Source organism: Heloderma suspectum, chromosome 9 (assembly GCF_057233095.1).
Source record: "Heloderma suspectum isolate Gila_16-S chromosome 9, 16-S_ref, whole genome shotgun sequence".
NCBI lineage: Eukaryota > Metazoa > Chordata > Lepidosauria > Squamata > Helodermatidae > Heloderma > Heloderma suspectum.
The window spans coordinates 40,430,823-40,444,486 of record NC_139466.1 but is presented as its reverse complement, the minus strand read 5'-3'; the positions used below and the strand labels follow the sequence as shown (position 1 = coordinate 40,444,486).

Genomic DNA, 13,664 nt, shown 5'->3' with positions numbered 1-13,664 from the left:
TCTGGGAAAATCTCCTGTAGACAATCACAGGCCGACTCTAGAAGTGTTCCCAGACTGTAGGAGGGAGGGCAGGGAAAATTTCCCACAGGAACGCAGCTGAGATCTGCCAGTCCAATTAACTGAGTGTTACTCTGGCCTTGAAGGCCAGGGCTGCCAGGGCTGTCTTGAGATAACAGTGGTTGCATCACTGTGTGGTGTTTTAGCTTGGAGAGATCTCACAGTCAGCGTACAGCAAGAAAACAGAGTTCTTGACAGATACTATGACCAATGATGCTGAGAAGTCCAGCAAAACCAACAAGGATATATTTTGAGAAGTTTCCCCACCAAGAGCATGCTCCACAGGGCAATAGAATTAATCATGGCTCCTTGTGCAGCCCTCCCCAACCTGGTGCCCGCCATCCTGGCTGAGAATGCTGGGAGCCGCAGCCTACCACATCTGGAGGGGGCCACACTGGGGAAGGCTATTCCACACTGGCTGGCAGCAGCCCTACCTGGAGAGGCCAGGGATCGAAACTGGGACCTTCTGTGTGTCAAGCAGGAGCTCTGCCACTGAGCTACAGCCTATGATCTAGCAGCATCACCCCTCTCCCATCACTCCACATGGGATCTCATGTCTGATTCCTGCCACAAAAGTTAAGAGTCTAACGCGCTCACACGTCAAAAATGTCACAAGCCAAAGCAAATTAAAATGCTGAATTCAAAGTTTCATACTCAACTTTGTCTTCCTCTTCTTCATTATTCATTATTATAATAATTATCAATAATTGTTATTCAGAAAATTTTCAACATTTTGAAAATATGTAAATATTCGTTTCATCTCTAGTATTTTAGCATATTTCATAATGTTGATATTTAAGGTGAAGGGTTTATAAGCCACCAGGGGTGGGGGGAAGAGTAAAAAAAGTTTGTATGGTGGGATATAAATATATTAATAAATACAAAGTATATTATCATCATCATCATCAATAATAATAATAATGTCTGTCTGAGGGTGTATAGAAATGTGCACACTCATTTACATATCTAGTACAAAATATATTAGTGATTGTTGTAAGGTTGATTTTAAGATTTATTATCATATAATATTATAAATTTTATTAGTGATTTGTTAGTATTATTATTAATCTTTTAAAAACTCATTATTATTATTATTGTTATTATTATTACTATCATTATTGGTTACTAAGACTTTTGGCTGGTTAAACTGTTAAGCTTTAATATTATATAGTAGCTGAAGGGCAATATATGGTTACTGGAAATGAATTGTAGGCCTGCTTCCTTGCTATAAGACTGATGATATGATATTGAAATGTAAGGTTGACTATTTAGACTGTATTGAATTGTAATATTGCCAATGTTATAGGTATAATTTTTAAGTGGAATGGGATTTGAAGTGTCTGTGTAATGGAGTTTAAATTTAATCCTTTTCTTCTTTCTCTTTTTTTTCTTTTCCTCCTTCAGTATTGCCTTGTCCTCCTAAGAATACTGTATTGTGGGGAAATTGTAATTATTGATTAGGTTGTATTGTTTATTTCATTTATGAAGATAAAAAATAGAATAAAAAGTATTTTCAATAATAATAATAATAATAATAATAATAATTGCAGTGTACTCTTCCTCCAGAGAACTCAGAGGAGCATACATAGTTCTTCCCCATATTCTCCTCACAGCGACCCTGTGAGGTGGATGCATCCGAAAGAGGGTTCACCCAGGGTTCACTCTCATGGCTGAGTGGGAATCTGAACCCGGGTCTCTCCAGTTCTAGGCTGACACTAGCCACTACAACGATGCTGGCTTTCAACTCTTGTCCTGTAAGGTCCCCCCATGCACACACAAAGTTGCCCCTCAAGACTTCATTTATAAAATCTGCATACATCCCAGATACTTCCCCATTCTCAGGTTCCTGTTCTATCATTCCATCATACAGGTCTGTCTTTGCCCTGTACTGTCTACACTGAATATCAGCAGCTCTCCATAGACCCAGGCAGGGGTCTTTCCATGGCTATCTGATATCTTTCAAGACACTAGTGCAGAACCTGTGGGGGCCCCAGATGTTGTTGGGCTATTACAACTCCCACCATCCCCGACTATTGGTGGTGCTAGCTGGGGCTGCTTTAACATGAGAAGCTGGAAGGGAAGCTGGGGATTTCTCAGCACACAGAACATGCTCCACCACGGAGCCATTGAAAAAGTTCCCCCCTTCCTACTGTGGAACTTCCGGGGTGATTTTATGGCACCAGAAATCCCAATACTCAAAAGGCAGATGCTTGAAGACAAGAAGAGCTGGGCATTCTTCCAGAAAACTTCTCAAGCCTTTCAAGTTATTTTCTCTGGCTGCTGCAGTATAATTAGCAACAGAGCTTTTAGTGACTGACATTCACAGTTGTTGCTATTTTTTCCTATTCTTTTTACTCAACACTTCACTGGGTGATGGGTGGTGGAGAGGTTTTTTTGGGGGGGCGGTTAAATAAGGAGGGCAAAGGATGAAAGAAGCCTTGAGAGCCACATTTTGTTTGAGAAGATAGTTTTGTACTTAAGTTTTTGACAGAACCGCTTAGGGATCTATGGCCATGATTATGTCTTGCTTAGATCAGGAGTGGGCAAATTGTGGCCCTCAGATATTTTGGCCTACAGCTCCCATGATCCCTCCCCATTGGCTATTCTGGCTAGGGCTCATGGGATTTGCAGCCAGAACATCTGGAGAGCCACAAGTTGCCTACCTCTAGCAATGAGGATTCCTGAGAAGCTGACATGTTCCAGGTCAAGAATCCAAACAGCGCGTTCATCTTGCTGCTGCTGCATCTCCACCTAAGCATAGGAACACACATACACAGAAGTCTAAGCTTTCCAGACCTGCTCCTCATTAGAAACTGGTTAAGGCTGTGTGGGTGACCCCCCCCCCCAGGTGAGAAGTCCACAAGCGTGGCCGGTAGTGTAGTGGCAAATTCAGAAGTGCGGAGTCCCTTCATGACAGTCACAGCCACGCCCCCTTCTAAGAGTATGAGTGGAAGTGCTGGTAGCAGCAAGAGAAATGTGCCTGATCTCGGAAGCTAAGCAGGGTCAGCCCTGGTTAGTCCTTGGATGGGAGACCGCCTGGGAATCAGGCTTCCTGCATTGAGCAGGGGGTTGGGCTCAGTGGACTTGTAGGCCCCTTCCAACCCTATGATTCTATGATTTCTATGAACCTTGTAAGATATACAGCCTTCATCTGGGATCCAAAAACAGTGCAGATGAGAGTAAGGCAAGGGTATTTCAACTGGACGTCCAAGAAAAAATGCAGGGGTGTTAAAATCTCTTTCACCCACTCACTCAAACACAAACATTTTGGGTTTTCAAAATATGATACTCTATGGAAGCTTCCCCCTCTCAACTCAGCCCTCATGGACAGATCCCTTCCCATTTAAGCAGCCCCCTTGCACACTCCCTTAGCACCCCAACAGTACCCATTAGCCTTCCCTAAGCTCCTTCATTATATCTCCCCCTGCCCCCAACAGAAACGTCCACACACCCAGCTGGATTGAACTACGCACACACGCACACACACATACACCTCTTCTTTCTCCCCTCCCCACCACTGATTTTTCCCTGTTTCCCTCCCCTCAACCGGGGTTTGTTTGCCCAGGTACATGCCAACCTTGTACCAAAAATTGGAGCTGACAGAGCAGGTTGGATCTGGCAATTCCGCTTACTGTAGAAATTAATGTTCAAGAATTAACAGTGCAATCCAGTGGGTCTTTATTTCGAATTAAATTTACAGAGATCTTGGGAAGGCAGCTAAGGCTGCCGCCCTATGCACACTTACCAGGGAGAAAGCCCGATTGGCCACTGAACGTAGTGGGACTGACTTCTGAGTAGACACGCATAGGATGGTGTGATGAATCCTAAAAACTGGCGCAAACCAACTCTTACAATGAATATTAATAATTCAATGGCTGAACATGACATAATCTTTTTATTTATTTATTTATTATTGCATTTATATCCCACCTTTATTCCTCTTGCAAGGAACCCAAGGCGGCTTACATTATCTTCCTCCTCTCCATTTTATCCTCACAACAACAACCCTGTGAGGTAGGTTGGGCTGAGAGTGTGTGACTGACCCAAAGTCACCCAGTGAGCTTCCATGGCCGAGTGGGGACTAGAACCCGGATCTCCCAGCTCCCAGGCCAACACTCTCGCCACTACACCACACTGGCTCTTGCTTCTCATTTGCACCACCCATCTGCCTCCAACTTTTTCACGTTCATCAAGATGTGAAAGAAACTTTTCCATAAAATTTCTCCACCCCCCCACTGTAAAGCACAAAAAGGCACCAATCCTAAACACACTTACTGAGGGAGCTGGAGTATCGCTGTGGCCCTGTTCTCCTTTCCTGCCCTGGGATTGTGGGAGCGCGATAGGATGGTGCTCTAGCCGGCTCTGGCTGCTGGTACTGGGGTACAGTTTGGAGAACTGCCAAGAACAAGTTCAAACATCAGGAGTTTTAAGGGTGATGCAGTAATGCCCCCCCCCCCCTGCAACCTCAGTTAAGGGTATGTAAATCAGCTTTATGTGTGCTTTTAAATAAAAGGTACAAAACAATGGGAGCATATTTTCAGGAGGAGGACAAGGGCCTAGGCCATTCACATCTCCACACCCTTGCTTCCTAAAGGCACATTATTTCTAAATGGTGTGAGGAAAAAGGAGAACATGGTAATGATAATAATAGCTTGTATAATCAAAAAATAAGTTTCAAACAGCTATGTAACTTTAGATTACAAATTGAATTTAAATTTAGATTGTAAGCTTCTAGGGGCTGAGATCTGACTTTTTTTGCTGATGATTCTCTGTAAAGTACCACATATATTGTAAACACCAAAGTCTGTGCATCTTCCGGAAGCAGCTGAAGACATGTTTTGTTCAAACGGCTTTTTGGTGACCAGCAACAGGGAAAGACAAAGTTGATTGATTAGCATATTGTTAACAGCCCTGAGCCTTTGGGATGAAGTAGACTATACATCCAATCTATTAATTAAATAAATAAAACATCAGATATGGACAACAATGATGATGTATTTTTTTTCCTACCTCAGATAAAATAGTAACCCTATCATATGGACAGAATCAAGCCTCACGGCCATGGGGCTTACTCTCAAGTCTGGGGGCTTACTCTCAAGTAAGCGCAAAGCAAATATATGGAGGAAATGAGTGTGTGATGGTGGGAGGAAGAAGAGGGAGAACAAGAGAAAAGCTGCTTTACTTAACAAATGTGTTTAAAGACCATCAGGGTTGCTACTGGCTGCTGCAAGCAATAGCAGCAGCTCTAGGGCTCTTCCAGCCATCTGCCCTGGCCCACAAGTAAACAATGGTGGCAGTGCCCTCGCCACGCTCCCGCTGTGGCCAGCAGCAGCCCTGAACAGGTGGCTGGTGCTGCAGGATGACAAGGGCAGCACCGGGCACGCAGGCAGAGGCATGGAGCAGGGATGGGTGGAGAAGCTGAGAGCTGAGGAGAACAGGGGGTGCTGAGAGGAGGCTGCCGTGCTCCCTCAGGCTCCCTCTCCCGCCCCCTTTGCGGGAGCTCTGCGTGGTAGGAGAGTCAGCCGCCAGCTGCCCACACTCCCTTCCTCTGCTCCCTCCTCCCCTAGCAGACTGCGACCTGGCTGGGGGCCAGCTTCAAGAAAAGTGCGGGAGCGAAGCCCCAGCGCAACCTGCCACCACTACACCCGAGCATGGCAGAGAAAATGTTACACAGCACACAACAAATCCACGGAAGCCTTGACGGCACCTCTGGTTGGCACCCCTGTGGCAGCACTGCTCTCTGGCGCAGTGGCTCCTGAGGAGGGCGATGTTCATTTGGGGGAACCCGGTGAAAGACTGTCAGAGGCAGCTCTTGAAAGAACGCATGAGGCCACCGCACCAGCGCTCAGGGCTTCATCAACATGTTCTTTCTTCACAACAGCCTCCGTAAATTTGGGTGGAGGACCTCGTGGACAACAAAGGTTTGGATAGGTCAACCTTGTATCGCTCCTTAAATTCTACAAAACCTATGCCTTTATATCTGATGCAACACAGGACGCTGTCACTGGGGGTGGTGGAGAATTCCGCCACGGACTCCATCCAGCCCCCCCGGAGTCCATGGTGGAATGGAAGACTTACCTCCACCTCCCCGCAGAATCCTCTTTGGCCAGATCCTCCAGCTCCAGATTGCCAGCGATGCAGCCGTCATGCCGTATTGCTGGCTGAAGGGGACTGACTGCGGATGCAAATGGCGTCCAGGACGCCATTTGTGGCCGTAAAGGCCTTAGTTTAAGGTAAATGCAGCTATTTTACGGCTGCATTAGCCTTAAACTAAGGCCTTTACGGCTGCAAATGGCGTCCTGGACACTATTTGCATCTGCAGTCAGTCAAGTCCCCTTCGGCCAGCGATACGGCATGGCGGCTATATTGCTGGCGCTTCGAAGCCAGCCGGCGCCTCTGTGGAATCACCACAGAGCGGAGCCGGCCAACAAGGATTCTGGGGGTAGGAACAGATTGCCTCCCCTCCGGACTGGCAGGTAGGGGATTCGTACATCCCTAGCTGTCACTTACACAGCCCGCTCCATGGCAGCACCTGCTGTAGCCTGGAGCTCTTTACGGCTACGTCATTGCAGAAAAGGGCAACTAAGGCCTCAATTCTATGCACGTTTGGACAGAAAAAAAGTCCTACAACTGGGAGTTGTAGGACTTTTTTCTGTCTAAACATGCATAGGATTGCACCTTAAAATTATCAAGGGCGGGAGTAACTCCCTGATGAGGCAAGATTACAACATTTGAGGCTTTTTAACTTAGGAAAAATGTGAATATAGAGGTGTACAGAATTCGGCAAGGTGTTTCCAATAATGCTGATTGTTGGGGGATTCAGGACAATTAAAAGGAAGGACCTGGCCACACAGCACATAGTTAAACTATGGAACTGGCTACCACAAGGTGTTGATGGCTTTAAGATGTAGATGACCAATCTGGATGGCTTTAAAAGCGGATTAGACTAATTCAGGGAGGAGAAGGCTATCAATGGTAGCCCCACCCCATGTATATCACCTTCAGGTCCTTGAAGGAAAAGCAGCAAAAAATGTAATAATAAACATCAGCACCAATCTGGCATTTAAGCTCATATTCAGTTAAACACGCACACACACACACACGAGGCATTTCACCATACTTGTCCTTTATTGGAGTCATTTGGAGGTCATTTATTTTACAGAAGTAACATCACACCACTCTCTTCCAATTTAATCCCTTAGAAATCTGTAGCAAAATTGCACTTTTAATCTATAGTATATATCTTTCAATATTATCTCTCTCAGTTTCTCAAGTCAGGTAATTTTATTTGTAAAAACATTATCGCCAAATATACAAAATACAAGTTTAGTGTTCTCCTATGTTACTTTGCCATATTTGTTTAGCGTCTGCACCTTTACGCTTGGTGCCTTCCCACCCCACCCCAAGGCCTGTAAGATGACAGATATCGGTTATTGACCCCAGTTTGGGTTTTCAAGAGGATTTCTAGTAAAGGGAAAATTCACATGTAATGCAGTTTCATCAACCAGTTGTCAACAGTTATTTTATTAGGGATGACAACCTCTGAAGAAAAGAGTAAGTTTGCATATTAGACATTATAAATCAACCATGTCTATTTTCTTTCTGAAGTAATTTGAGGATGTGAATACTGAAACTTGAACCCAGTTCTGAAAACATTTTTTGTTTGTTTGTACAGTAGAATGCATCACTAATGGAAAGCCATTGGGTACAGAAAAGAAAACGGCAAGATGTCATAACCAGCTACTGTAAGAAGATGAAGAATATGTGATGTGCTGTTTGGACAAACTCAATTTTTTGGTAAAAACAGAACAAGTTATGGAATTGCATCAAGTAGATCTCCTTGGCAGTTGCCAATGTGCATTATATAGAGGGCTGCTTTGGGACAAGCAGACACAGCTTTAGTGTTATAACAAAATGGAAAGCCATGTCTCCATTTCCACTCATCTGCCCCAATCCAGAGCTCCGTATATACACTGGTGCCCACATGGAGCTCCTCTGCCTGTTTCCTATTCATTGCAACAGAGGGCGCTGATCTGTGGAGTTGTCCCCCCGCCCCAATGTAGCCTCCACAAAATGTCTCTCTCAATTTAGGTAAATTCGTGACACATCCCAGGTGAAGATACTATGGAGGCACATCAAAAGTTCCCACACCCAAAACTGGTTACTAGATCAGTGTGATCTTTTAAGTAGGCAACAGTAACTGGGACATAGCTAAAAACTATTTTCAAATGAAGTTAAATAATGCTTGCAGAGTCTTCTCAATTGCACATATTCTTTCTAATAATTCTTGGAATTGCAATATATAAAGTTGCCAACTCAACACTAATTCAGCCTTTGTAAGATTGCCTTATTTTCCTCTGTTGATGCAGCAGCAGAATAAGAACTGGGCTACAATTATTCAGAGGCAAAAGGTCAACAGATTAAAAGGAATGCTTCCGAAGGCATTGGTACATGTTCACCTGAATGGTTTCTTTTCAAACCTCCATTGTTTCCAAGACAAAAATGATCACATCAGTTAACCCTCACAATTAGTGTTGCTTAATGAGCATTTATAGCACGTAGAACTATTTCTAAAGTTGCTTCTATGTCTGTGTAGAATTTATTATACAGTGAAATGAACACTAAACAGATCCTGTTTCAGTAGAGGGCACTTCTGGCTTATATAATAGCTCCAACAAATACAGCAAGTTCAGCTTTTATACTTGACATGACTCCAAAGACTTGCATCTATTTCTTTGCTCCTCTGGATTCTGCAATATTGTGGCTCTGAGTCAAAACCACTAACAAAAACAAGTATAACAGATTATAAAGCATATAAAAATTACTTTTCAAGGAGATTTGGGGAAAGAGACAGACAAAAGAGCGGGGGAAACGTAGAATAAATAGTGTTATCTGAAATCAAGATGACACCTTCGAGGAAATTCATAATGCTTTAGAAACATCAACTTTTTGTCCTTTTCCCATTCATAAAATTAAAGGTGTGATGCTTCCAACATGACTTCACTTGGCAGCAATCCTGATGTCCTGAGCCACCAAAACCAGGCAGCAACTTCCTCCTGCTCATATCGTAAAACCAGTCTGCAGCCAACACTGACGATTTAAATCATTCTGCTAGAATACAGAAAAATGACAACAAAAGAAACCAAGGGAAAGTCTCAGGCCGTCACTGAAACGTGAACAAATCCCACAATGCTACTTCAAGGACACCTTCCTTGGTTCTTGAACAATTAAGCAGCCAGGTTTCAAGTAGAGGTAACATAGATTTTGGAAATTAGCACGTATAAAATAGCCCAGAAAGAAAACCAGAGCAAAATGTATCCTTGGTAATGGCAGTCGTCTTCCTTGTGGAAAGGGTCCAGCTAATCTCCTGTTGATCTCCTGGGGTCTTATGGCAATGTTAAGGAATTGGTTTTACTATCACTACGATGTCCTGCCTGGGCACAGCCTTGATCCCTTCTTTTGTACACCTGTAAGGTGTTTTAAAATGTATTGTCTTAGTCCCTTGATTGGTAGAAGAGAATATATCCAGATTCTGAGTTTTTGGAAATGTCTGATGTTAACCCATAGAATTCTTCAATTGCTTGAGCGTCGATTTTCTGCAATTTAAGGCAATAATCAGATTAGGATACATACGTTTATATGTTAGCACCACCAGCTATTTCTTCTCACCTAGCATTCTTATGTTCTCTTATTGTAAGTGAATTATTTTCCAGGGGGTGGACAGTGGGGCATGGAAGTCAACATCAGAATAAATCCACATTAAAACTTTCAAATACTCCACTGGATAAGCCAACCAGCCGCTTTAATTGGATCATTAACCATACATTACCCCATTTAGTCTATCAGATGAGGACTTAATGGCACTTAATAAAATTAATCTATTACGATCTCAATCCTATACTCACCTGGGAGTAAGCCCCTCTGAACTCAACAGGACTTACTTCTGAGTAGTCACATACAGGACTGCACTGTAACATTCTTTTACTAGTCAAAAAAGTTGCCCCGATTAGTCAGGCGGCAGTTTTTGAAATGTTAGTTATTAATAGAAAGACTTGCAAAATCTGTAGGCATCAGGTACCACCTAGAAAAGACACTTCCCCAATACATCTTCTAGGACGCTACCTACTGCATCACATGTCTGCAGCATCTAAAAACAAGTACATTTTTATTATACATTTGCACCACACAGTACACAGCCCTCCTCATCTTGACTGCTGCGAAATTTCTTCAAAGTCCTTTCCCTCAAGCCTCATTCTACTAGGGATGTCAGAGAATTCCGCCACGGATCTCGGTGAGGCCGAATGCCAGTGCATTCGGCCCCCCGAAATCTGTGGCGGAACGGCCTCCACCCCCCCGCGGATCCCCCCCCGGACGAGACTTACCTGGGGCGGACTTACCTGGGGTGGTGGCGGCTCCAGCAGCGGCTTCGGTAGCGGCGGCTGCTGGTCTTCTGACTGGCTGCCACCGCCGCCATTTGCAGTCTGGAGGTGTTGTTGTTTTTTTTTTTTACAGGGATGTGATAGGCTACGTAAAGATTTACGTAGCCTATCATGGCTGGGTTAAAAAAAAAAATGTGTATGCAAATGGCGGCGGCTACGGCCACCGCCATTTGCGTTCCTTATTTTTCCCCGTCTTAGTCTATGTAAATATTTACGTAGACTATTACGGTGAAAACAAAGGGGAACGGAAATAGCGTAGCAGGCGCTATTTGCGTTCCTTTTTTATTTGCCGTTTTAGCCTACGTAAATATTTACGTAGGCTAAAACGGCAAATCAAAAAGGGACGCAAATAACGCCCGCTACGCTATTTGCGTTCCCCTGTATTTTCGCTGTAATAGTCTATGTAAATATTTACGTAGACTAAGACAGGGAGAAATAAGGAACGCAAATGGCGGTGGCTGTAGCTGCTGCCATTTGCGTACGTGGTTTTTGTTTGTTTGTTTTACCCAGAGCCCTCCGTGGCCGGAAATCCGGCTGCGGACGGCTCTGGCCTGGGCTGGGCCTGGCCGGCTGCTCCGCGGAGCCACCGCGGAGCACAGCCGGCCGTCGAGGATTCCGGGGGGGAGGACCGGATCGCCTCTCCCCATGTCGAGGATTCCGGGGGGAGGGACAGAACGCCTCCCCCCCCACCATAAACATAATCCGCGGAAAGGTAAGTGACTTTCGTACATCCCTACATTCTACTGCCCTTCCTTCAGGTTCCTCTCTCTAAGTTAACTGCCTACTCCAAACTCCTCTTCAACCTCCTTGTTTCTGAGTCCCTTGTCCCTTATCTTCCCTCTGTTGAGGGACCGCTTTAGTTTGACCTTAAATTAGGTATCAATCCTAGCCAAACTGACAATGTTCCCTTCCCACACAGGGGCTGGACTGCAAACTGTTTAATCTCCTGGGTAATGGAACATTCTGTGGGATCACACCAGCTAAGCATAACAAAGTTCCAGATCTTATGACACCATTCAGAAACTGAGGGACTCAAGAGATTTTTTTCCAATTAGCTGCCACGCACAGCTTGGCTACAGTTAAGAAGACTGACCATGTCCAAATCTCTTTCATTGACAAGGCCCTTAAGGTGACGTAACAAAGCTGTTTTTGGGTGTCAAATAATAGCTTTGGCTATTGGGCGGTACAGGAATGTAATAAATAAATGCAATAATTTCAGTTCCTCAGAAATGGGAAAAATAAAACGAAAAGAAGGAAATCTGCATGCATCAAACTACAGTGACAACAAAAAAATGTGTGTTTGATAAATACAACTATGCTGATATTAAGTATCACTGACATTGAGGGTTTGTAAAAATATATTTTAAAATGGGCAGATAATAGTCTTGGGAGCATAATTTTCAATATCCAACACTGCTCTTTACTAGACATATCTAGGTTCGTGACATATCTTGATTCAAGTCCCTCTTCTACTTCCTCATGAATGTATTAGTGGTGTCAGGCAGATTTAATAATGAAATACAGATTTTACTTAACAGACCTTTTGTGCAAGCCCTGCCTATTAATGATGAAAATGCTGTTTTCTCTAACAGTATTGGGTTGGACTCAGATATCCACCTGTGGAAGAGGATGAACAGAAGTCGACTTTCCTACCCCCTCCTCTCCCCAATGGGCCACAAAGCCTTCTGAAGATGGCTGGGGGAGCGTGATAAGCAGAGTGGGGCTGTGGCACCGGGGGCGGGGTTGCTGAGGGGGGCGAGGGAAGAAGTTGTCCGAAGGCACCTTTTGCTCCACTGACAGGAAGTGCCTCCGCCCGATTTCCTACAACCTCTTCCTTCCCCATCAGCCCCTCTGTGCCAAAGCTCACCCCACTTGGCAGGGTGCCCTGACCCTCAAGGAAGCATGGGGGGTGGGGTTGAAGAAAGCCAGCTTCCACCTGCCGTTTTGCAGAATCCAGCAGATATCTGGATTCAACCCAATGTATTTTCAAATTAATATCTCAATAATATGACTCCATTGGAAATACTGGAACACAGGAGGTTTAATACTTCCTATTAGATTAAGGTACCTCCTGATAAGACAAAATGCCTTATAATTTTGATAAATTATCATCTATCAAAATCCATAATTTTTCCGTAGTGCTTTTCCTAGCCCTTTTGTTTATTCATTATATTAAAATATCAAAGATTGGGGAGATAAAGAAGGTTTAAACTTGTAACAAATTATCGAACTTGAAAAGACTGGTATTACTTTTTGAATGTGTATTTTCATAATCTCTTTTGAAAGCAAAGCAAAGCAAAGCAAATCCTTCTCTGACACCATTTGTTCTGCTTTTATCACTTTTTCTTGATTTGTTTTTCATTTTTTATTGAACTAAGCATATAATGTTAAGTCTATGGCTTGAAAATAAAGTGTTATGATGGGAACTCCCCTTTATCCTCTCTTATACCAAGGTCAGACTATGTGACAATCTATTTGTATTGTCTATTGTTACTCCCGGGAGCATTCCAGGTTCCAGGGCAAAGAAGGCACTTTCCCATTAACCCTCTCTGATCCCTTTAACTGGAGATACAGGGGACAGAACCTGTGATCTTCTGCCTGCAAAACATGTACTCTAAGTAGCGATGTACGAAAAATTCATTTCAGTTCATTTTTTATCACCATTTACTCAGTTCGCACCTCCCAAACCGGACTCCACAGACAAAATAAATTGCATTCAGCAGCATGCATGCATTTGAAAAATGTGTGAGAAAAAATGTGTACTTCTGAGAAATGCGCACAAATAGGCTTTAATCAATGGGGGAAGAATGCATACATTTCCAAGACCAATGTGTTCACGGGGGAAAAATACGCATGAAAATATACATGCATTTTCACACAAAAAGAAAGAAAAAAAAACAGATCGTAATCTGAGACAGAATTAGCTTTGAGGTAGGATTTGGAAAATTTCAACAAATGCAAGTTTTGCTCATATGCACATCCCTAACTCTGCCACTGAACTATGGTCCTCCCTCAGGCTGGTGTGTAGACACTCCATGCTTTCTCATGAACTCAGTGTCTGTTTAGAGAAGCTTCCTGTTGCGGCACATGGCACAAAGGAGAAGCTAGGCCACATGGCTTAAGTGAGAGTGGAAATGGCGGGAGAGAGTTCTCAGACAGGGGAATGCA

General features: G+C 43.8%; 1 protein-coding gene across 8 annotated transcripts in view; it reads right to left on the bottom strand.

Moving 5' to 3' along the window:
• Positions 1-6,388: 6,388 nt before the first annotated feature.
• The window catches only part of LOC146338639 (ubiquitin carboxyl-terminal hydrolase 12-like), a 68,811-nt gene continuing 61,535 nt past the window's right edge, over positions 6,389-13,664 (bottom strand). For 7 of the 8 annotated variants that reach the window (XM_084814182.1, XM_084814183.1, XM_084814187.1 and 4 more), the window contains one exon: positions 6,389-9,653. In XM_084814182.1, the coding sequence (XP_084670308.1) occupies positions 9,552-9,653 (102 nt within the window). In that variant the 3' untranslated portion in view covers positions 6,389-9,551. The remainder of the gene's footprint in view (positions 9,654-13,664) is intronic. The other variant, XR_014784864.1, reaches the window with a different exon arrangement.